Source organism: Dendrobates tinctorius, unplaced genomic scaffold (assembly GCF_039654945.1).
Source record: "Dendrobates tinctorius isolate UK_male_01 unplaced genomic scaffold, ASM3965494v1 ptg000090l, whole genome shotgun sequence".
Lineage (NCBI taxonomy): Eukaryota > Metazoa > Chordata > Amphibia > Anura > Dendrobatidae > Dendrobates > Dendrobates tinctorius.
In genome coordinates this window covers 11,005,255-11,029,141 of record NW_027361758.1, presented here as the reverse complement: position 1 = coordinate 11,029,141, position 23,887 = coordinate 11,005,255, and the positions used below count along the sequence as shown (strand labels likewise).

The following is a 23,887-nucleotide window of genomic DNA, read 5'->3' as shown; positions in this document are numbered from 1 at the left end:
TGTTCCTCCACTGCTCCTCAGCTTGACGCTCCCTCCTCCATCATGGCTTTCAACTGTATCGGCATCCAGGATGTCAATAAAGTTGAAAGTGCGACGCTGGGCTGGGGGTTTTCGGTGCCAGCACTGGGTCTCTCATGGGCCCCATAGCGACCGCGTGGCCTGTCACAATTGGCAGAAAGTCACTGTGTTGGTGGGAAGCATGCATGGTGCCATCCCTCACTTATTCTGTTTATTCACTTCATCTTCATCATCTTTACGTTTGCATTGCAGGTTTGCTATCAGGGTCACCCCCTTCAGGGCTTCCATGCGGTTATGACCGTAAGCTGGAATACTGGAAAGCAGTCAGAAACGTTGGGTGATCCTGTGGCTGTCAGAAGGTAGGGGAGTAAAGGCTGCCCTGTTCCACTTTACTTTCTTGTAGGAGGAAGGAATAATCTGATTATGCAACAATGTTTTCCCTCCTCACTTGTGGATAAACGGGGAGATTGGAAGAGCAGGGAGGTCGGCCTACTGCAGGACACTAAGCTACAAATTGATTAGCTCAGTTCCTGCTGGAGGGGTATAACCAGTGGGAGGACCAAATGCTTAAAGAGTTACCATCATTTTCATTTATATTTCATAAATCAATAGTACAAATGATTTATTTTCATGTGTACTATGGATTTATGAAATAAAAATTAAAACAACAATTAGGCTTTAACTACTTAGTGTCCCCCAATGTCACAGACAAGAAAGTATCACTTACTTTATGACCATTTTCGTCAGTATGGTGTACACTTTGTTTTCCCAGAATGCATAATATTGGGCCATTTGAGTATTTTTTCCCGTGTTTGTGTTTACCACTAGGCCTTCTATTTTTGTTAGAATAGACCCGATGGCGGTATATTTTCTGACCATTATTTCCAGGTCTTTGGACCGTTCATTTTCAATGTATTCAAAGAATTCCTTGACACCTACAGAAGAAGTGATGATGATAACACAAGTACACAAAGTGAGGGTGGTTCATCAAGGCTGATGGTAAATAAAAATGAAATGCCGCTACCATTAATGCAATTTTATATTTATGGTTTTAGCTGGCTATTTTTTCTTTCATATCTTACACTAGTATTGGGGCTAGATAATGGCATTAAGGGCCCGCTCACACTGCCATATGCCAAGGCCGAGTGCTATCTGATATTTTATCGGATAGCACTCGGCCTAATGTTAGTTTCTCATATCGATTTGACATGAGAAAATAATCGCTGCGAGTGCATCCGAGACTACGGGTGCGAGTGAAACATCAGACTGCTCACAGACGTCATCCGAGAGCAGTTCGATTAGTATGTACGCTGGCAATGGAGACATTTCTTTCTGACAGCGTTTGAGCCGAGTGTCATTTGCATAATCGGCCCGATTCTCTCACACAAGAGAATCGACGGCCGCGTCACCCCGGCCTAAACATTAGAATTGCTGCAAGTGACAAGGCAACTCGACAGGTAGCAATATTTCTGTGCCGGGTGAGTGACTATATGCTGTCAGGTAACCCATGGTCAATTAAGGTTAATGCTTTTTATTTATCTTCTGATACGTATATTCTGTACAACATAAAGAGCATGAATGTGAGGCTGGTGCTAAGTACATGAGACCATTCATCACCTACCTGAGAGATCTGTTGACTTCCTATTGATAAACTTAAAAAGGTTTGCAGATTCAATAGCGGACAGCTTATTATCAATGTCACTTGCATTCTTCTGAACTTTATGCACCAAAGACTCAAACTTTGACACTGCTTGGGTGCAACGATTAATAAAGTCACCAATACCTAATAATATAAAGTAACATTAAAGTAATAATATTGTTTAAAATATATATATATTTTCTGTTAAAAAAAAGACAAAAGAAAAAAAGCAGCAGTGCAGCAGTGTAAAAACATGAAACCCCCAATGGAATGGAATAAATAGATCATAAAAACAAATTTCTCGCAGTGCAAAAAAAAGCCTAAGCAAAAATAAAAAGGATGAATCTACAGAGACACACAATAAGGCCGGGGTCACACTACCGTAGAATACGGACGCGTGCTATGCGAGAAAACATCCCACAGCACTCGGACCAGTGTTAATCTACGGGGCAGCTCACATAACCGTATTTTTTCTCAGGCGTATTCATGCGTGGCGTCTCTTTTCAATACAGCGCTGTGTCACTCCCGGGCTGGATGACGCACTTCCGGTCCGGCGGTACACAGCGCGGCATTTAAACCCCGCTATGCCACGGACCAGCACAGTCTTCCATCCACCCCAGAACAGGGCGCGGGAGCGACGCCTTTACCGCCTCTTTCACTATCTCAAGGACTCCCCAGGTAACCTGTGGCACTCAAGTGTATTTTATATTGCACCCTGATACTGGTAACATTTCCTTTACTGTGTGCCACTCAATCTACAGGTGGAAACAATTACATGACGGCCATTACAGCCCCAGGCTAAAACCGCCCTACCACAAGGTATACTATTGACCTTGGTATATATCTCTAATGATCTTTATAGACATTATGCTAATTTATTTTCTTTTTCATTAATCCAGCCAAAACTAATATATGGTACTTCCACTACAAAAACTTGGCAGCATTCACTTGAGCCCTTTTCAACATTATCTAAGCCTTCCAGGTACCTTTTTCCTAGCCTGTCATTTTGTCTACAGTCATGGCCAAAAGTTTAGAGAATGACACAAATATTAATTTTTACAAAGTCTACTGCTTCATTTTTTCTAATGGCAATTTGAATATACTCCAGAATGTTATAAAGAGTGATCAGCTTAACAGCAATTACTTGCAAAGTCAATATTTGCCTAGAAAATGAACTTTATCCCCCAAAACACATTTCAACATCATTGCAGCCCTGCCTTAAAAGGACCAGCTAACATCGTTTCAGTGATTGCTCCATTAACACAGGTGTGGGTGTTGATGAGGACAGGGCTGGAGATCAATCTGTCATGATTAAGTAAGAATGACACCACTGGACACTTTAAAAGGAGGCTGGTGCTTGGCATCATTGTTTCTCTTCTGTTAACCATGGTTATCTCTAAAGAAACACGTGCAGTCATCATTGCACTGCACAAAAATGGCCTAACAGGGCAGAGTATCGCAGCTAGAAAGATTGCACCTCAGTCAACAATCTATCGCATCATCAAGAACTTCAAGGAGAGAGGTTCCCTTGCTGCCAAAAAGGCTCCAGGGCGCCCAAGAAAGACCAGCAAGCGCCAGGACCGTCTCTTAAAAGTGTTTCAGCTGCGGGATCGGGCTACCAGCAGTGCAGAGCTTGCTCAGGAATGGCAGCAGGCAGGTGTGAGTGCATCTGCACGCATTGTGAGGTGGAGACTCTTGGAGCAAGGCCTGGTCTCAAGGAGGGCTGCAAAGAAGCCACTTCTCTCCAGAAAAAACATCATGGACAGACTGATATTCTGCAAGAGGTACAGGGAGTGGACTGCTGAGGACTGGGGTAAAGTCATTTTCTCTGATGAATCCCCTTTTCGATTGTTTGGGACATCTGGAAAACGGCTTATTCGGAGAAGACCAGGTGAGCGCTACCACCAGTCTTGTCTCATGCCAACTGTCAAGCATCTTGAAACCATTCATGTGTGGGGTTGCTTCTCAGCCAAGGGAATGGGCTCTCTCTTAGTTTTGCCTAAAAACACAGCCGTGAATAAAGAATGGTACCAGAATGTCCTCCAAGGGACCATGGCCTGGAAACTCCCCAGATCTTAATCCCATTGAGAACTTGTGGTCAATCATCAAGAGATGGGTGGACAAACAAAAACCTTCAAATTCAGACAAAATAAAAGCATTGATTTTGCAAGAATGGACTGCTATCAGTCAGGATTTGATCCAGAAGTTGATTGAGAGCATGCCAGGGAGAATTGCTGAGGTCCTGAAGAAGGGTCAACACTGCAAATATTGACTTGCTGCATTAACTCATTCTAACTGTCAATATAACCTTTTGTTACTCATAATATGATTGCAATTATATTTCTGTATGTGATAAAAACATCTGACAAACACACATAAAAACCAGAGGCCAGCAGATCATGTGAAAATATAATATTTGTGTCATTCTCTAAACTTCTGGCCATGACTGTATATGTAGCAACTAACAGTTATATATATATATTTTCATCTATAGTACTTCCGCCACGAAAATCTGGCAGCATCCACTTGAGCCCTTTTCAACATTTTCTAAACCTTCCAGGTATACCATATACCTTTCTCTTAACCTGTCACTCTATCTATATGTGGCAACTAACAGTTATATATATATATTTTATTTATTTATTTATTTTATTTTTTTTCACGTATAGTACCTACCTTTAAGGGGACGTATATCCTGTCCAAGTGCCCTAGGTCCACTACTATTTCCATTAAGGTAAATTAATAGTCTCTAGTCTCTTAATTTCCTGAAGCTATTTTTCATTTTTTTTTTTCACTTTTTTCATTTTTGTCAATCAACCAAAGCGAAATGCTATAGCTGGTTAGCAACGCTTCAGTAATATTTTTGCATGTTTCTGTCTTTTTGTTCTTTTGTCCTTCTACATATTTGTCATTGTATATATACATTGTTTGTTATCTATCCATCCTCTGGTTATGTCTTGTATATATTTGAATATTTACTGTATAATTATTGTTCAACGTTCTTTTTCATTTTAGTGTACCCCATGATTAAGATCCGGGAGGATCGAAACGTCGTTTATTTTTGATTGTACATATCCTAATCTTGTTTGGGCACATTCTTTGATGGATTGGACACTTTGAATAAATTTACGAATTTTCGCATACTATCAAGTTGTTGAGTGCGGTGAATCATTTTTTCTTTAACAATATAAAGTAACGTTAAAGTAATAATATTGTTTAAAATATATATATATTTTCTGTTAAAAAAAAGACAAAAGAAAAAAGCAGCAGTGCGGCAGTGTGGCGTTTACATGAAACCCCCAATGGAATGGAATAAATAGATCATAAAAACAAATTTCTCGCAGTGCAAAAAAAAGCCTAAGCAAAAACAATAAGGATGAATCTACAGAGACACACAATAAGGCCGGGGTCACACTACTGTAGAATACGGACGCGTGCTATGCGAGAAAACATCCCACAGCACTCGGACCAGTGTTTATGTGGCGCCCCTGAGGCTCAGTCGCCACAGAGGTACTGCACCTCCTCTTGAGGTGTGGTGCCCCACCGTCCAGGTAAGGTGGAAACTCCTGACCACGCTCCAACGCCTACACCCCACACCACAAAGTAGTGTAGCAAAGCACCTTCGGCGGCTCCCTGCTAGGAGTATAGCAAAGCACCCATTGGTGGCTCCCTGCTTGGAACACGAAACGTGCTGGGAGGTGGGTGGAGTTAGATTACATTTCAAGGAGCGGGAAGAGTTTAAGTCAGTCAGTAGTTGATTGAGGAGCTAGAGAGAAGAAGATCCCTAGAGAGAGGGATAGATGGATGGAAGTGCTGCAGCAGATCCCAGTGATCTGGGTCTGCTGGCACGGGAAAGAGAGAACGAGAGAGCAACATAGGCTGAAAGCTTGACTCTCCATAGAAGGAAAGGATTAGCATGGAACGTGAGGAGTAAAAGAGAACAGAGGACGTGGGTGAGAAGGGAACCCTTCCTAGAAGTTCTAAGTGCAAGGCCGGGGCTGTACGGATACTAATGGTCCTGCAGCAGACACCGGAGGAATAGAAGTAGTGACCACTTTATTCCCACACAAGACTTGGGGGCACAACAGCAACTGGATAGTGAGCCGAGAATAGTAGCAAGGAGTCCCCGAAGCAGGCTACAGCTGTCTGCCGTACAAGTAGAGTTCAAAGGAACATCAGCCAGGAGGAACTCCAGTGTAACTCAGTACTAGGAGTACTTCATCTAAAGGCGCTATAAGAGGAGACGTTCAGAAAGGCACAAGTTGGCGGAGTGTTGGAAAGGAGTATTCCATCTGGCCTGGGGGGTTGACTGAGTCCCAGACCCGGAGGACACGGCATAGAAGCAGGCACCTGTTTGTGCAACAGACTGTGAGTAAAGCGTTGGAACTACATGCCCTAGTGTCCTCCACTTATTCCAGCGTCAACCTGCCCGGCACCACTACACCACCTAAGTGTCACCATATCTACTCTGCCCTGGGACAACAGCCTTGCCTGTGGAGGGCTATGCCATTCCTGCTGCACCACACCATCTGTCCCAGAGGATCTGTCTGCAGCGTCTGCCTAACATCTACATTGCCGAACACCACAGGTGGCGTCACGACTTATTCATTCACACTGAACATTTAACATGGGCACCCAAGGCCACGGGCCGGGTCACAGCTACCGTGACAACTCCCATTGAGATCCACCGGGCCCGGTACCGAGTACCCCACAGCCCTGGGTGTGAGGGCGTCCCATTAATCTACGGGGCAGCTCACATAACCGTATTTTTTCTCAGGCGTATTCGATTGTACACGTATGCTGTGATTGTACGCGTATATCATCCGGGACTCGCCAATGCAAGTCTATGGGTGCGAGAAAAACTCGGGACACCACACGGACCATCCGTCTAGCTTGCGACAAGTACGCACACATTTTCCTCATTTCAGCCCATTGAGCCATTAAATTCAATGCAGAAAATCAGTGAGAAATGTAAAGCCATACGCATGTCATACCAATACATAGGTGCGAGAAAAACGCATCATTGCATTGCAAACGCATTATCCATGAATGGCCATAAGGAGAACACATGTGGGACTCTCGGAAGGGAGACTCGGACCGATTTTCCATAACTTTAGTGTGATGCCGGCCTAAAGAAGAAGCCGGATACACCCATAAACATTTCTCTGGACCAAGACTCAATAGGACAGATTTAAAGGTCTTAATACTGAAGGGTAATGTTAAGAATGTCAGGGAGAGGATCGTTTGGTAATACACACAGGTAAGAAGTTCCCAGTCACTGACACAAGAGCTCAAACTAAAAGCAGGATTTTTGACATATACCCACAGCAGACTGATCTTAGATCCCTGAACAATTTATGAAATTCATCACAAGAAGATTTTATGCCCAAAATAAGTGACCAATATAGAAAGTCAATTTGCGCCCGTTTAGCTGCATTTACATGCATTCATATTGCATGCATGCGATCATTGACAATGTGTTTGACCAAATGGTTGTTAGCTATAAAAACTTCAAATACAAGACACAAAAAATGACCAGAAACTATGTTCTGATCAGTCCTTCATTTTTAGACTTCTTGATAATCATAAAATGTCAAATATTCATCTTCTTCTAAGAAGAATTAGATTGTTTCGACAAAGCTAAATCAAAGTGAACTACAGAAAAAGAGAGTTGTGTTACCTAATGAGTTCCAATTCAATCTTCTGTATCCAGATCTAAAGACTTTTAAAAGTTCCCGGATGTGATTATCAAGTAGTTGGGTTTCAGCGTCATTAAGACCCTGCATTAGCTTTTCATAAGAAGCAAGAATTTGCTTCATGTCATCGATGTACCTGCAAAAAAAAGGTGTTTATATAAAAGTGGATCTGAAGCCATAGCTGGTCTATGGGAAATTTGTGTTATAGAAAAGTCAACTATTAAGAAGTAGCAAACAATCAAATGGAAATGTAATTAAAAAATATTATAAGATAATAAATAATTATAATACGAAACCCATTTGTGGTCATTCAGTCAAACTATTATCCCATATGAAAAGTTACAGAAAGGTCATTTAAATCCCCACTCCTGCTTTTTTCTTCTTTTTTTCAGCACTCGAGTGGTACTATTTAATTTAAGGTCCCTGACCATATGGTGTTATGGTGTTATACTTAACTCCGCTGTCCTCGCCTTTTATTGGAACCGCTCCATTCCCGGGACGCCAATTGTGGCCGCAACTTCTGACTGACCAAAAGTCCGACATAATGGGCACAAGTGCTCAATGCAATTCTATGAGAGCCAGACTGAGCGATCGGCAGGTCAAAACCTACTGAAGACTAACCGGAACAACGCAGATAGAAGGCAAAAAGAGCGGCAATTAAGTATAGCAATAAGGTCAGGGACCCACGGATCATAAGCTCTACTGCAGCACTGCATTAAAAAAAAAAACACTGGAGTGGTGCTTTTCTAAAGCCAACAAATGGTTCCACAGATATGGGCCTTATTATTTAGTGCCAGCACTAAACAAAAAAGTCCATATCTCTGGAACCGAATGGTGGCTTTAAACAAAAAACGGAAAACTCAAGGTATCAGCGATCAGCCATTTCTCTCCGCATCATTCTGTAAAGTCAGAAACCTATTATTTATTGTTGTAAAAAACGGGGATAGACCATAGTTCATAAATATGTCGGACTACAATTTCACCTATACACTGTTTCACAGAACAATATTTCTGTCATTACTTTATGTTCCCCCAAGAGAGGTCACCATAGACTTGCTGACAGTGATAAATAATAACTGTAAATGGTCAGAACTGCCATAAAGTTAAACCACCTTAAGAATTTATCTTCTTGCAAGGCTACATTTCTTGGCAATTCACCAACAGAAAAGCCCAACTGCTCCATATGTTTGGTTTCTGTAATAATTTCTTGCAGTTCTGGAGCAAAGTTCACAGCGTAGTGCACATTCTTGTAATTGGTGTCAGCCTTTACTTGGTCCAGATCCTGCAAAACAAAACAAACGTGTAAGGCGGTTACTTTAAATAATAAAAATAATAATAATATTTTTTTTTATAGCACCAACATATTCCGCAGCACTTTACATTTCAAAAGTAACATAATACAAATACAGAAATAACTAGCTTGGCCCATGCAAAATTTTTGCACATTGGTCATCAGGGGCGCAGGCAATTTCAGAAAAAGCAAGCTGGTCAAATGTAAATGTATTTCATGAGATGATGAACACAGACAGGTATTTATATATGCAGATTGGTAATACAATATGTGCCTCACCTGCAGTGAAGTGTGCAATCCTTCAATTTGGCTAAAATAGGCTGGGCAAGCAGTTCAGCAAGCTGGAAAGCCTCCAAGGCAAATATTTGGATTTGTTTGTGATGTCTGTAAGCAGCTTTGTGGTAGTGTGCTTTGGGGTACTGTGGTGCCACCTGCAGGTCAATTTTCCTAACTGCAGGTTTATGAAAATAAATGTTTAAACTGTATTTTGTGATCAAATCATGGTTGTGTAGTTTGTTTGGCTGTTTTCCTGCTGAAGGGGGCAAGTTTACCTTTCAAATGGTGTATCATTTGTGTGTGTGGGTGCAGTATGAACGGAGATACAAAGTAACCACCGAAAAACAGTGTTTAGAAACAATAGAATAGATTGGTAATGTGCATAGATACGATCAATAAAACATTGGGAAATGTAGCTTTCTTTCTTATTAGTATCACCCACATGACTCTTTGTCACGATGTGCGACTGGCCCTGCGTGGCGCGTCCCACCAACTGGTCAGTCACAAAACCAACAAAGACAAACAAGGGGACACCGGGGACACAATTACAATGGTGGGCCATGCACTAGGGAATGGGGAAATTGGCACCTCCTGCACTCCCTTAAGAAAGATCCCTGAACTCTCCTCACGTTCCCTATACAGGTTCTTTCAACCTGTCGCCAACCAGGATACCTAGGTCCCTCACTTGCCCTGCACCTATCCCTTACTAGCGAACTGGCAAGTGTGGACACTGGTCCCACCGCTGTACTAATAAGACACCAAGAAAAATAACAGACAGTGAAAAACAAACAACACTTAGCTGGCTCTGCAGTCATGCATCGGAGCGCAGAGAAAGGCACCCAAAACATAGCTTCCAGCAGGAAAACCACTGCTCCAGATCAGCTGCAAAGACCACTGCTCAAGATAGCTTCTCTCCTCAGAACGGTTGGCTTCCAAATGACCTGCATTACCAACAGTGAGCTGCAGCACCAGGTGGCCTTAAAAAGGGAGATGGGAGTGGCAGCCACCTGCATAGATTAATCACCATGTAGTAACACCAGCGGCCACCGGGGGCAAAAACCCACCAGTAGACTAACCTTGTAGTAACACCAGCGGCAAAAAATAATATTAACCCCCGATGGCCTGAAAGGAAAAAGGTTTATATAAGAGAATACAGAATCTGACACAGATCCAAAAATGGATCGTGACACTCTTACACCCACAAAGGGCAGGGATTGCAATTAATAAAAAGCTAATTAAACTTAAAGAGTAATTGTTGTTTTAATTATGGTTTCATAAACCAATAATACACATGAAAATTAGAAACTTTTTTAAATCCTAAAATGATTATTTATTCTCAAAATTCTCAATTCAAAGGTAAAAGCTGTATTTAGTGAAAATAGATTTTCACATTACTGAGATAATATTTTAGCACTAGAATCATAGAATGGTAGAGTTGCAAGGGACCTCCTGGGTTATCTGGTCCAACCACCGCTCACTAAACCATCTCAGACAGATGTCTGTCCAGCCTCTGTTTGAAGACTTCCATTGAAGGAGAACTCACCACCTCTTGTGGCAGCCTATTCCACTCACTGATCATGCTCACTGACAAAAAGTTTTTTCTAAAATCTAATCTGTATCTTCTCCCTTTCAGTTTCATTCCATTGCTTCTCGTGTTTCCATGTGTAAATGAGAATAAGGATGAGTCCTCTACTCCTCTACACTGTGACATCCCTTCAGATATTTCTAGACAGCTATTAAATCTCCTTCTAACCTTCTTTTTTGCAAGCTGAATATTCCCAGATCCTTTAATCGCTCCTCGTAGGACATAGTTTGCAGTCCGCTCACTATCCTGGTAGCTCTTCTCTGATCTTGCTCATTGAACTTAATCATTGTCATAATAAATCTGTCATTATGAATCTGTCATACAGCTAACTTACTACTTCGGTAAGAGATGTGCTGGTGTGGTTAATAAGACCAGGTACACGCGTATTGACAAGCAAACTTCTTTTCAGTAGTGATGGCAGGGTCTGATCTGTGCTTTCTTTCCAAGCCTCGTACTTCTTGTCCTCATACTCCTTCATTCTTCTTGCCACTTCCAAATATTTTGCCTTTGCCTAAGTAAAATGAAAAATACATCAAATCACAAATGTTTAACTTCTCTAAAGAATATTCATGTTATGGTTACTAGTAGCTTTCCTAGAGGCAAAAGTGTCCTTATTACAACTCCCAGCGTTGTACTGCAGACACCCATTGTAGAAGATTCTTCCACAGACTACACAAGCAATTTAAAAAGGACCTGTTACCAGGCTAAAAGTGGCCAGCTGTTGTCTTGTTATTTCCACTGCTCCATTTTTTTTTTTAAATCCACCATAGAGCTCCAGTGAAATGGCTTTTATTTAGTGCTAATTTTTATGGCCTTTACCAAGGGGGCGATACTCACAGGGTAATAACGAAGAACAGCCAAAAGACACAGCCCCAGAGAACTCTGTGAGCCATGCCTCTTTGGTAAAGACCATAAAAATTGGCAATGAATAAAAAGCCCCCTTTGATTTGAAACTGTATTGTGATTTAAAAAAACAAAAAACTAAACGAATACTTAAAGGAGCAGCAGGAGAAAAATTCGACCAAAAACTGGTCACTTCACCTGATGACAGGTCCTCGTTAAAACCTTACCATTTTCCCATGTTCACTTGCTAACATTTCTTCCATTTCCAGAAACCGAACAATTGTTTGTTTGATTCGGAGGAAAAGTGACCTTTCCCAATATATTGCCCCGGCCACTGGAGGGTGATTCTTGTAGAGCGGAGGAGTTTCCAAATGTTTCATGAAGAGTTTGTTCACTATATCAACCTGCAATGCAAGATACAAAGAAAACCTCAGAATCTAGGGAGAAAAAAACTCTTCTACAAGAGCAACAATGTTTGAGTGTGAGGGTTAAAAATGCATTTCATGGGAAGATCAATGTTTTGTTTAGTTTCTTTTTACTACTAAGAAAATGTTTTTTTTTTTGTTTTTTTTTAAAGGTTATTATGGTGCTCACAGATCACAACTGGGTACAGCATAGAACATCTTTTGAAGATGCTTCCATGTAGCCCATCAGGCCTCCATAAACCCTGGCCACATAGTATAAAGCTGTAAGATCTTGCTGCTCAGACTTCATATATCGATAACTGATATATGACCACATTATGCAGCTCTGTGGAGCTGCGAGATCCTGTGATAACTGACAATATCTGCATACCACATACTCTCCAGTCGCTCCCAGGCGAGAAACTGGGGAATGCTTGCAGTGCATAGTGCATGCGCAGGCGGGATTCAAAAATCTACAGTCACACAGAGTGACTGCAGACTTTTCATTTTAGACCGGACAAACCCTTTAATCGAAATTTGGAACCTGTCACGTTGCAGATGCAGCTTGATCTGTGGACAGTATGGTATAAAGAAAAGCTGACCAAAATGATATATAGTTTTGTGGGAAAGATTCAGTAAAACTTATAGTTTATTCATTGAAATCCCTGGAGTTTGTAGAAAAAGGAGTCCAGTGGGAGGTCCAACTCAGTGACTGACAGCTCTGTCCACATGCACAGTCATATAGGGTGAATCCAAACTCTAGGGTGTTTCAATTAATAAAATGCAAAGTTTACTGAATCTTTTCCAACAAAAAATGTACGTCAATATGATTGACTCCTCCTGCTCTATAACATTCCACCCACAGATCAAATACCATTTTCATCCTGAGAGGTTACCTTTAAAGTAAATGTGTATTTTAAGAGGATCCCATCAGTGGCAGATATTGTTCTTGCAGGAGAGAATACCCCCTATTCCAAGTTAATGAGATATACAGTGGGGAAAACAAGTATTTCATACACCGCCGATTTTGCAAATTTTCCCACCAACAAAGAATGGAGAGATCTGTAATTTCTATTGTAGGTACACTTCACCTGTGAGAGACAGAATCTAAAAGTAAAAACCAGAAAATCACATTTTATGATTTTTACATAAATAAATTTGCATTATATTGTATGAAATAAGTACCGTATTTGTTAACCTACTAATCAGCAAAAATTATGGCTCTCACAGACCAGGAGCTCTCCAGCGAGAACATCTGGGAGGGAGGTAAGATACCCCCATCAATTAAACCTCGTTCCAGGAAGTTTCCCCCTCTTTCCACCTGCACGAGCATTGATATGTTCGTCCAGGTGGTAACACAAGATCTCTTGAAAATTCCACAACGTTTTGGTAGGGATAATTTGGATGGAGAAGAAAGGTCGAGGTTGCATCAATTAAAAAACGTCCAGGATGTTGTGCTGAAACCGGCGGACAAGGGGATAAATGTGGTTATATGGCTTAAAATTATGTATGAAAAGGAGGCCTTTCGCCAAATCCATAATACTGTTTGCTATAAAAAGCTGACATATAACCCCTTGTCAGCCTTCAGCTCTAAATTGGATAACATCCTTAAATTATCTGTGGAGGATAATGTAATTACGAAAGATCTGGCAGATGCATTGAGAGTCCATGAGCCTGTGATCTCGACCTTTTATCGCCTTCCGAAGATCCACAAGGATGCCAGGGTGCCACCAGGCAGACCCATTATTTCAGGGAGTGGAAACTTACTGGAAAATGTCAATCGATGGATTGACTTTCATCTTCAACCTCTTGTGGAAAACTTGCCTTCCTTCCTTAAGGACACTGGGGAGCTCCTCAAGAAAGTAGATTGTCTTAACTTAGATAATGACACTGTCCTAGCAACAGCAGATGTTGAGTCATTATATACAAGCATCAGACATCAGGATGGCTTGAGGGCAGTGCGTTTCTTTCTCGAACACTCTGGATCCTCCCCGCATTTTGTGGAACTTATCTGTTGTGAGTTCATTCTCTGGTTCACCAGTTGTGAGTTCTCCTTCCAGACTCCCTCTGGTGGTAACAGAAGGTAGTGAGGCTGATTTGATCGGTGGATATCTGAGGATGACGATTGGACCTCAGGAGTCTCAGATTGGATTTAAGACAGCCGACGCCCTATTCAGTTGCTGGTGATTCCTTCTGGCTTGTCAGCTCTTGGTTTTCAGCTCTGTTCCAGTCATCTAAAGCTAAGTTTTTCTGCTAACGTTCACACTTGAATTTGTTGGTCTATTCAGTTTTTTTGTGTGGTCAGCCAGCCCCGGCTGAGGGCTGTGCTGAATTTCCACTCTTATTTATCAGTATTTTGCCAATTTGCTTTTTTGTCCCTTACTAGTTTGGCCTCTTTTTGCTCTGTCTCAGAATATTTCAGAGTGCTGATATAGTGGGAGAAGTCTAGTGACTCCAGGGTTAATTCTGCTATCAGAAGTGTTGGACATTATTTTTGTAGTGTTTTTTGCAGGTTGCAGACAGTGTCTTTCCTTTCCTTTCTAGTTAGTTTGGGCCCCATCGTTTGCTCAGCCTATTTTCCTGCCTGTGCTTGTGCTTTCATCTTGTTTCACCGTCAATACATGTGTGGGGGCTATCTATTCCTTTGGGGTCTGCTCTGGGGCAGTTAGTTTTCCCCTTTTCATGCTTCAGGCTTATTTAGTCCTCCGGCTGTGACGAAGTATCTAGGAACAGAACATCGTAGGTACGCTCCACAGCTGCTGCTAGTTGTGTGGTAGGATCAGGGATCTGCAATCTGCATAGTTACCAACCTCTCTGTTTTCTGTGACTTAGCTTGTTTTGCTTTTTTCTCCTCGGTGACCCATTTATAACACTTATCCTTGATTTACTTGAATTTTCTCTTACTCATAATTTTTTTGCTTTTAAGGGGTCCTTCTACCTGCAGCTCCAGGGAACGGCCATGGGAGCGGCCTTTGCGCCCTCCTATGCTAACCTGTTCCTGGGGCTGTGGGAGAGGGACCTCTTCCTGTCAGATCAACAGGCATCAATGGACCGGGTCCTTCTTTGGACCCGGTACATTGATGATATCTTCTTGATCTGGCAGGGTTCCCTCATTGATCTTTCCCAATTTTTGGTTGGCTTGAACAACCACGATCTTAATATTCGGTTGACGTATGTGTATAACAGTGAGAAAGTGGAATTTCTTGACACTGTAGTCAAGAAAGTTAGCGCTGGTATGTTGCAAACGGACATTTTCCGTAAGCCTACTGCCACAAATTCACTTCTCCATGCTACTTCATGTCATCCTGCACATATTATCAGGGCAGTGCCTGTGGGACAGTTTCTCCGCTTGCGGTGGATCTGTTCCTCAGACTCAGACTTTGAAAAACAGGCTAATGAATCGAGAAATTGTTTCCTGAATCGGGCCTATAGCCGGCGCTCTATAAAGAAGGCGTACAAAAGGGCAAAATTCAATTCCCGCTCATCCCTTCTTTATAGTAATACACGGAAAATGTCTCTCTCTAAGGAACCTCAGGTTAGGTTTGTAACTGGCTATAATTCGCAAGCAACCAAGATACGCGAGTCTTGGCCCATTTTGAAGGTGGATCCAATTTTATATCAAATTTCAGACGTGCTAAAAATCTGAAAGACCACCTTACTCGCAGTCTCTATGTGGGCGAGCCTAGAACAACGTTTCTTGATAACATGGCCCCCCGGTGCGGATGTTATCCATGTGGCCGCTGCGTCGCTTGCCCTAACATGGATCGCGCCACTACCTTCTCTGACTCTAGCGGCAAGGTTTATAATATTAAGAACTCTATTTCCTGCGACACACGGTATGTCATCTATTATGCCACATGTCCGTGCAATCTTATTTATGTAGGTTTGACATCACGTCAGTTGAAGGTACGTATGCGCGAGCATGTTTTGGGCATTGAGGCGTCGGCTGGTCAGGTGGATGCATCCACACTGAAGACGATCCCACGTCATTTCAAAATTTGCCATGCGAGTGACAGTAGTCTGATAAGATTCAGAGGAATTGATGCCATTGATATTAGTATACGGGGTGGTAAATTATCCACTAGATTAGCACGTCTTGAATCTAGATGGATTTGGACATTGCGAACTGTGCATCCTCACAGGTTGAATGATAATCTTAGTTTTGCCCCGTTTTTGGAATAAGTGACGTGGAGTTCCACATTCTGGACTGTTCTCATTTCCATTTTTGATTTTATTCTTTTTATATTTTTTTAGTTATCTGTTCTATTACTGAGGGCTTCCTGATGGACCTGTCGGCTCATGGATGTATCAGAATGACGGATCCGTTTCTCATCAGTGACGTGGCAAGAGTGAATGCTGACACAAGGTCTAAGGACATTACACTGTGTTCCAAATTATTATGCAAATGATATTTTTCCATGATTTTCCTAAATAGTCGGTGCAAATGACAGTCAGTCTAATAAAAGTCATCACCTGTTAGAGTATACATCAAATTTTATTGAAGAAACCTCCCAATGATAACAGTATAATCTCCAAAATCAATAAAAACTCAAATTGCACTGTTCCAAATTATTAGGCACATTAGAATTTCTTAACATTTGATATGTTTTAAAGAACTGAAAATGCTCCTTTTTGGAATTTGCAGCATTAGGAGGTCACATTCACTGAACAAAAAAGATATTTAACTCCAAAACATCCTAACAGGCCAAGTTATATGTTAACATAGGAAACCTTCTTTGATATCACCTTCACAATTCTTGCATCCATTGAACTTGTGAGTTTTTGGAGAGTTTCTGCTTGTATTTCTTTGCATGAAGTCAGAATAGCCTCCCAGAGCTGCTGTATTGATGTGAACTGCCTCCCACCCTCATAGATCTTTTGCTTGATGATACTCCAAAGGTTCTCTATAGGGTTGAGGTGAGGGGAAGATGGTGGCCACACCATGAGTTATCTCCTTTTATGCCCATAGCAGCCAATGACTCAGAGGTATTCTTTGCAGCATGAGATGGTGCATTGTCATGCATGAAGATGATTTTGCTCCTGAAGGCACGTTTCTGCTTTTTATACCATGGAAGACAGCTGTCAGTCAGAAACCCGATATACTTTGCAGAGGTCATTTTCACACCTTCAGGAACCTTAAAGAGCCCTACCAGCTGTTTCCCCATGATTCCGGCACAAAACATGACTCTTCCACCTCCTTGCTGATGTCGCAGCCTTGTTGGGACATAGTGGCCATCCACCAACCATCCACTACTCCATCCATCTGGACCATCCAGGGTTGCTCGACACTCATCAGTAAACAAGACTGTATGAAAATTAGTCTTCATGTATGTCTGGGTCCACTGCTACCATTTCTGCTTGTGAACACTGTTTAGGGGTGGCTGAATAGTAGGTTTATGCACCACAGCAAGCCTTTGAAGGATCCTACACCTTGAGGTTCGAGGGACTCCAGAGGCACCAGCAGCTTTAAATATCTGTTTGCTGGTTTGTAATGGCTATTTAGCAGCCGCTCTCTTAATCCGATGAACTTGCCTGGCAGAAACCTTCCTCATTCTGCCTTTATCAGCACAAACATGTCTGTGCTCAGAATCAACCACAAATCTCTTAACAGTGCGATGATCACGTTTAAATTTTTGGGAAATATCTAATGTTTTCATCTCTTGACCAAGGCTTTGCACTATTTGATGCTTTTCAGCAGCAGAGAGATCCTTTTTCTTTCCTAAATTCCTTGAAACCTGTGCCCTGCTTAATAATGTGGAACATCATTCTTAAGTAGTTTTCCTTTAATTGGGCTCACCTGGTAAACTAATTATCACAGGCATTTGATATTGATTTCAGTGATCCAAAGAGCCCTGATACACAATACCATCTATGAGTTTATTTGAAAAACAAAAAATTACATCTTTATGACACTTAAATCCAATTTGCATAATAATTTGGAACACAGTGTATGTATTATATACTGCCTAATTTGTGATGGATGTGTCTTATTGTTTTTGATTATGTTAGTGAACAGTTATATTATATATAAAGTAGCATCTTAATTACTGATAATATTACTGATCACTAATTATGGTGTTTCACTGTCTTAGGCTGTATGATACTGATTTTTACTGTACGGTGTAACTAATTATTCATCTCCTGCTGCCGTGTTTTGTATGTGTATATATGTATGTTTTAATTTTTCTTTTTGTGCCAACATGTCGCTAATATAAAGGTGGGGTATACTTTGGTATGTGTGCCCACTTCCAATATGGTGGAGATTCACCATCCTTTGCTTCTGCGCCTGTGCGGTGCTTGGAACACTTCCTGTGCTGGCGTCTGGAGTTATAGGCGTCTAGGTCACGTGGGGCCACACGTGATTTGGGCGTCACACCTTTCATGTCGCTATGCCTGGATGTCTCAGGCATCTCCCAGGTAACGGACTACAACCGGTATTACCCTCGCAACGTCTATGTACATGATGACGTGCGCGTTACTGTGGTGACGGATGATTACTTCCGGTTGAGCCGACAGCAGCCCTTCCGGTGTATGCCCTTTTTAAACAGCGTCTCTCTACTAATCATCGCGCCCCCTGACGAAGGTGTTCCGAAACGCGCGTTGGGGCGGACACAGGGACCCTCTGTTTGCTTATTACTGCGTCTTCCAGGTAATATGTAATATCTGTATATATATCTGTCCGTTTTGCACTACCCTTTCTGTTTATTCAGTTCGTTTTTCTGTAAGGAGCCTCCTACTCTGCATTCATTACCTGTATTAATTGCACCTGCTTGAACTCGTTACCTATATAAAGGACGCCCATCCACACTCAATCACACTCCAACATCTCCATCATGGCCAAGACCAAAGAGCTGTCTAAGGACACAAGGGACAAAATTGTAGACCTGCACAAGGCTGGGATAGGCTACAGGACAATAAGCAATCAGCTTGGGGAGAAGGCAACAACTGTTGGCACAATTATTAGAAAATGGAAGAAACAGAAGATGACTATCAATCTTCCTCAGTCTGGGGCTCCATGCAAGATCTCGCCTTGTGGGATAAGGATGAATCTGAGAAAGGTCAGGAATCAGCCCAGAACTACACCGGGGGACCTGGTCAATGAGCTAAAGAGAGCTGGGACTACAGGCTCAAACATTACCGTTAGTACCATACAAACACATTAAAATCCTGCAGGGCATGCAAGGTCCCCCTGCTCATACCAGCACATGTCCAGGACTATTTGAAGTTCACCAATGACCATCTGGATGGTCAGATGACACTAAAATATTAACTCCACTCGCCGTGTGTGGAGGAAGAAGGATGAGTACAAACCAAAAACACGTCCCAACCATGAAGCATGGTGGTGGAAAGATCATACTTTGGGGGTGCTTTTCTGCAAAGGGGACAGGACCACTGCACCATATTAAAGGGAGGATGGATGGGGTCATGTATCGCAAAATTTTGCCCAACAACTTCCTTTCCTCATTAAGAGCATTGAAGATGAGTCATGGCTAGGTTTTGCACCATGACAAACAGACCGCCAGGGCAACTAACAAGTGGATCTAAAAGAAGCATTTCAAGGTCCTGGAGTGGCCTAGCCAGTCTCCAGACTGAAAACCCAATGATAAAAATCATTGGAGGGAGCTGAAACTCAATGTTGTACAGCAACAGCCCTAAAACCTGAAAGATCTGGAGAAGATCTGTATGGAAGAGTGGGTCAAAATCCCTCTTGTGGTTCTTGTGAAATCAGTGTTAGTTTTCAATTAATAAGATGTTTGTGCTCTGGGCGGGACTGTAGGTAGACTCACATCTTGGTGCTCTAGGCCAAAGAAACCAAGGAAAGCCCTGCCCACTGGCCGCACCAAACTACAAACATGTTCCTCATCATAGAGACAGAGAGAGACAGACTGTTTGCGTTTCAGGGCGGGTATATGGACAGGTCTCTTCTTGATTTCTCTGGCCTAGAGCACCAAGATAAGACTGCCTACAGTCCCACCCCGGAGCACACGCAATTTATTACCTGAAAAATTGTAACACTGATTACACAATAACTGCAAGATGGATTTCTTCAACGCAGGTATCATTGTACTCAGTGTAACAAGGCCAACCTGACAACTCCTGTGTATAATAAGCCCTATTTCCCATTAATGATCCCTTCTGCTGCCTTTTCTAGAAGTGACCCTTGACAGATCTGCATTGCAAAAACAAAATATGCCTTTACTATTTTCAGAGTCCAGTGAGGTAATATATAGAAAAAAAGTGTCATAATGAAGAACCATAATAACCAGCTCTATCATTAGAGGTCTGTCGAGCCTCACATGTAGCATTGGACAAGGTGCACGGCACTAGATTAGTAGTTGTCTAACACCTGAAAGAGGCGATGGCCCTAGTACAAACTCTGTCCCACAGGAACAAAGAAGATGATGAAAGAATGGATAAGACACTTGGACTCTCAAGTAATGAAATGACTGTAATGCTGCAAGGGTTAAGTACTGCAGTGTACATGTTACATGTTGGAGCTCATCAACCACCCAACGAGGACCATCACACCCATCGGGCTCGACCGCCCGGCTGTTAAGTATAATAAGTGTTTTTGTTTGGTGCAGCCCGGATCCGGGTATATACACACCATATTAGTATGCAGTATATGAGGGCTTAAAGGTGTCGGCCGTATTTCATATGGGGCAAATTTGGTGACAAGTTCCCTTTACATTCCTACTGAGAAGATAGTCATGTATTACTGAAGGAAAAAAAACTGGAGATTTGCCTTATACTTGGCCATAACAATCTAATATATAAAGCTCAATGTGTGTGTGTATGTATGTATGTGTGTATGTCCGGGATAGGCATCCGCACCGTCGCAGCTACAGCCAAAAAATTTGGCACAGTCACACGTCTGGACCCCGAGAGTGTCCTAAGCTATGTTGTGAGGCGAAAGTTTAACCCCGCGCGTTCCAATTCACCAAACAATTATTCCCCTATCTACATAATGGGGAAAAAGTGGGTGTATCAATCCCCGCCCCTCATTATGATGTCATAATGGTTGCCATGGCGACGCTGATGTCATCATAGGTTGGAAGCCCCGCCGCTCATTATGATGTCATAATGGTTGACTATGGGATGGAGGATGTGTGATGGTATATGGGCACTGGACTATGGGATGGAGGATATGTATGACGGGTATATGGGCACGGGACTATGGGATGGCGGATATGTATGATGGGTATATGGGCACGGGACTATGGGATGGAGGATATGTGTGATGGGTATATGGGCATGGGACTATGAGATGGAGGATAATTATAATTTGTTATAACTAACCACAGCTAGTCACTATGCCCGGGCAGCGCCGGGCTCTTCAGCTAGTTATATAAAATATACACATGTATTATTTTAGCCAAATGTAAAACTTAGCTCTGTAACTCAGTATGTGTGTTCATACATGGTGGATACCCTGCATATTATTCAAAATTGTAGATATATGACAAAATCCAATGAATATATGCATATTATAGATCGTATCATGCTAAAGTGCCGGCATGATGAATGTAATTTTTTTCCAACAATATGATATGCAGTATGTAAAATGATGGCAGGTCTCTGAGGGATCAGTGACCTGTCATAAGCCATCAGCATGGATAGCTAATAAGAGCACCACATGCAGACCCCCCACAGGCCGCCTCGGGGCACGAGCATATCATTAAGTGAAAACTGCAAATACAGATTAAACAACAACCACAAGACAGATTTCATCAACCCATGTAACATTTTAGTCAGAATCACAGTGCCATCCTGACACTGTGTGTAGGTTACTGAGCACAATCCTGCTGACAGGTTCACTTTATGTCTAGTGTCCCTATCTGGTACTTCTTCTCTATGGTCAATTCTACTCTATAGACCAACATTCAGCCTATGAGTTAATATTTAGAAGATGGGAGAAAAGCAGCAGGAACCTAAAATACGTGGATGTGACCACGGTGGGAACCCACATCCCCAGCACCGCGCCTGTCTCTAAACTCTGAGGAAACCTGAAGGAAAAAATGTGCAGTGGAGAGACCACGTCATGTCGCGTAGTTCCTACTTGAACATATGTGCCGAGGCAAACACATATGCGAACTGTCGTATCATGCCCATCTATCCTCTTCACTGATAGATGGGCACAAATGACATCTATCTATCCTCTTCTCTGATAGATGTCAATTGTGCCCATCTATCCTGTGGTGTCCTCTTCACGCTGATATATGGCTTTTCAGCAGATATTCTTTACACTACCACACACAATTATACATGAAAACCTCCGCTCTATTTATACCCCAGCACTAGCACAAACTTTTACCTTAGGGAGACTAAAAAAAAAAAAAAAATCAAAAGGGACCTGCTGACAATCTGATCCACCCCTGCTGACATACTGACCCTCTCCTGCTGACATGACCCGCACCTGCTAAATATTTAGGAGAAATTTGTTGAAAAGTCGTTTTTTTGCCACTATGGAGACAGATGGGGCAGAATGAAGACAGATGGGGCAGGATGGGACATCACATGTGGGCAGAATGGATATTCATGAGGGCAAGATGGGAGAACATATGGCTGGAGGCAGGAATGAGACACAAGAGGGCTTGGATGGATAATATTAGTGTAGGGACCAATTAAGGGCTATTACTACTGCAGTGATGTATTTGTATTTGTAGTGATGTTACTGTGCAGAGCGAAATTATGTCACCTTTTTTCCTTCATCTGGTGTAGTGTAGAAGTTGGGAAAAATTAAGTAATGTGCTCTGCAAGCGGTGTCCTAGATAACTGTGTTGCTTCCTGCAGAGACAAGTCCTGGCAAGAAGAAAAGATGGCGGTCTGTGCTGGATAAAGATAAAAAGCGAAGATGAAGGACTTCACCTAGAGATGTCACTAGTGAGTAAGTGTATTACATGTACATGCACACTATGCACTGTATATTATATATATTATATACAGAGCTCTTGTGTACAATATCACCAGCGATCACTGTATTACCTGTACACCGACACTGTATACAGAGCTCCTGTGTATAATGTCACTGATGATCACTGTATTACCTGTGCACTATATACAGCGCTCGTATGTATAATGTCACTGGTGATCACTGTATTACCTATACACTGACACTATATACAGAGCTCCTGTGTACAATGTCACCAGTTATCACAGTATTACCTGTACGCTTACACTATATGCTGTATACAGAGCTCCTATGTATAATGTCACTAGTGATGTCAGTTTTACCTGTACACTGACACTCTATACAGAGGTCCTGTGTATAATGTCACCGGTGATCACTGTATTACCTGCCCACTGACACTGTATGCAGAGCTCCTGTGTATAATATCACTGGTGATCCCTGTTTTACCTAAACACTGACACTATACTAAGTGCAGATCTCCCATGTATAATGTCACTTACGGTGATATTAGTATTTTGTTTTTCTATTAATGATCAGTATTGTAGTATTTGGTCACTGTGGTGGTAATATGTGTTCTGGTCATGGTGTGGCAGTATTTGTCCACTGTATGTGGTATTATTCGGTTGCTATGTCGTAGCAATATGTGGTCCGGTCATGGTGTTGCGGTATTTGCTCCCTGTATGTGGTATTATTTGGTCGCTATGCGGTGATAATATGTGATCTGGTCATAATGTGGCAGTATTTGTTCCTTGCATGTGATATTAATGGTCATTTCAAAAATTGAAGAAATAAAAATATACCTAAAGAGTATTGGATATTTTAACAAATGTGATTGGTGAGGACGTGGTGTAGAATTACAGAAGTGGAGTTTTTCCAAGAGTGAGAGGTGGGACTGTGGATGGTTCGAGGGGTGGAGGTGGAGCTGGGGTGGAGCCTGGGCGGAGTCTCAAGGGGGCCCCGAAATTCTTAATGGCAGCCCTGGTCTGATGCCTTCATTCCTTCACAAGGCGGTTTCTTCCTTCTACATTAAAACAAAGAGAATGTTCTTCTTTCTCTCTGTCCTTCTTCTGATGCTGCAGAGAAATTCTTACACTGTTTGGATCTGGTCAGAGAACTGCATCACAAGAATGTCACAGCTTCTTTCAGATGTTCATGTGCGCTGTTCATCATTTCACAAGGACAAAGTCCTCTTTTTTTTTACGAGTGAACAATATGTACAATGA

The 23,887-nt window shown here is 42.1% G+C and overlaps 1 protein-coding gene across 1 annotated transcript in view; it reads right to left on the bottom strand.

Moving 5' to 3' along the window:
- Positions 1 to 23,887, bottom strand: part of DNAH10 (dynein axonemal heavy chain 10) — a 309,396-nt gene that overhangs the window by 188,192 nt on the left and 97,317 nt on the right. The window contains exons 13-18 of the mRNA XM_073586115.1: positions 11,576 to 11,752; positions 10,840 to 11,016; positions 8,466 to 8,635; positions 7,338 to 7,489; positions 1,640 to 1,801; positions 746 to 953 (exon numbers count right to left, since the gene is read on the bottom strand). Of these exons, the coding sequence (XP_073442216.1) occupies positions 746 to 953; positions 1,640 to 1,801; positions 7,338 to 7,489; positions 8,466 to 8,635; positions 10,840 to 11,016; positions 11,576 to 11,752 (1,046 nt within the window). The remainder of the gene's footprint in view (positions 1 to 745; positions 954 to 1,639; positions 1,802 to 7,337; positions 7,490 to 8,465; positions 8,636 to 10,839; positions 11,017 to 11,575; positions 11,753 to 23,887) is intronic.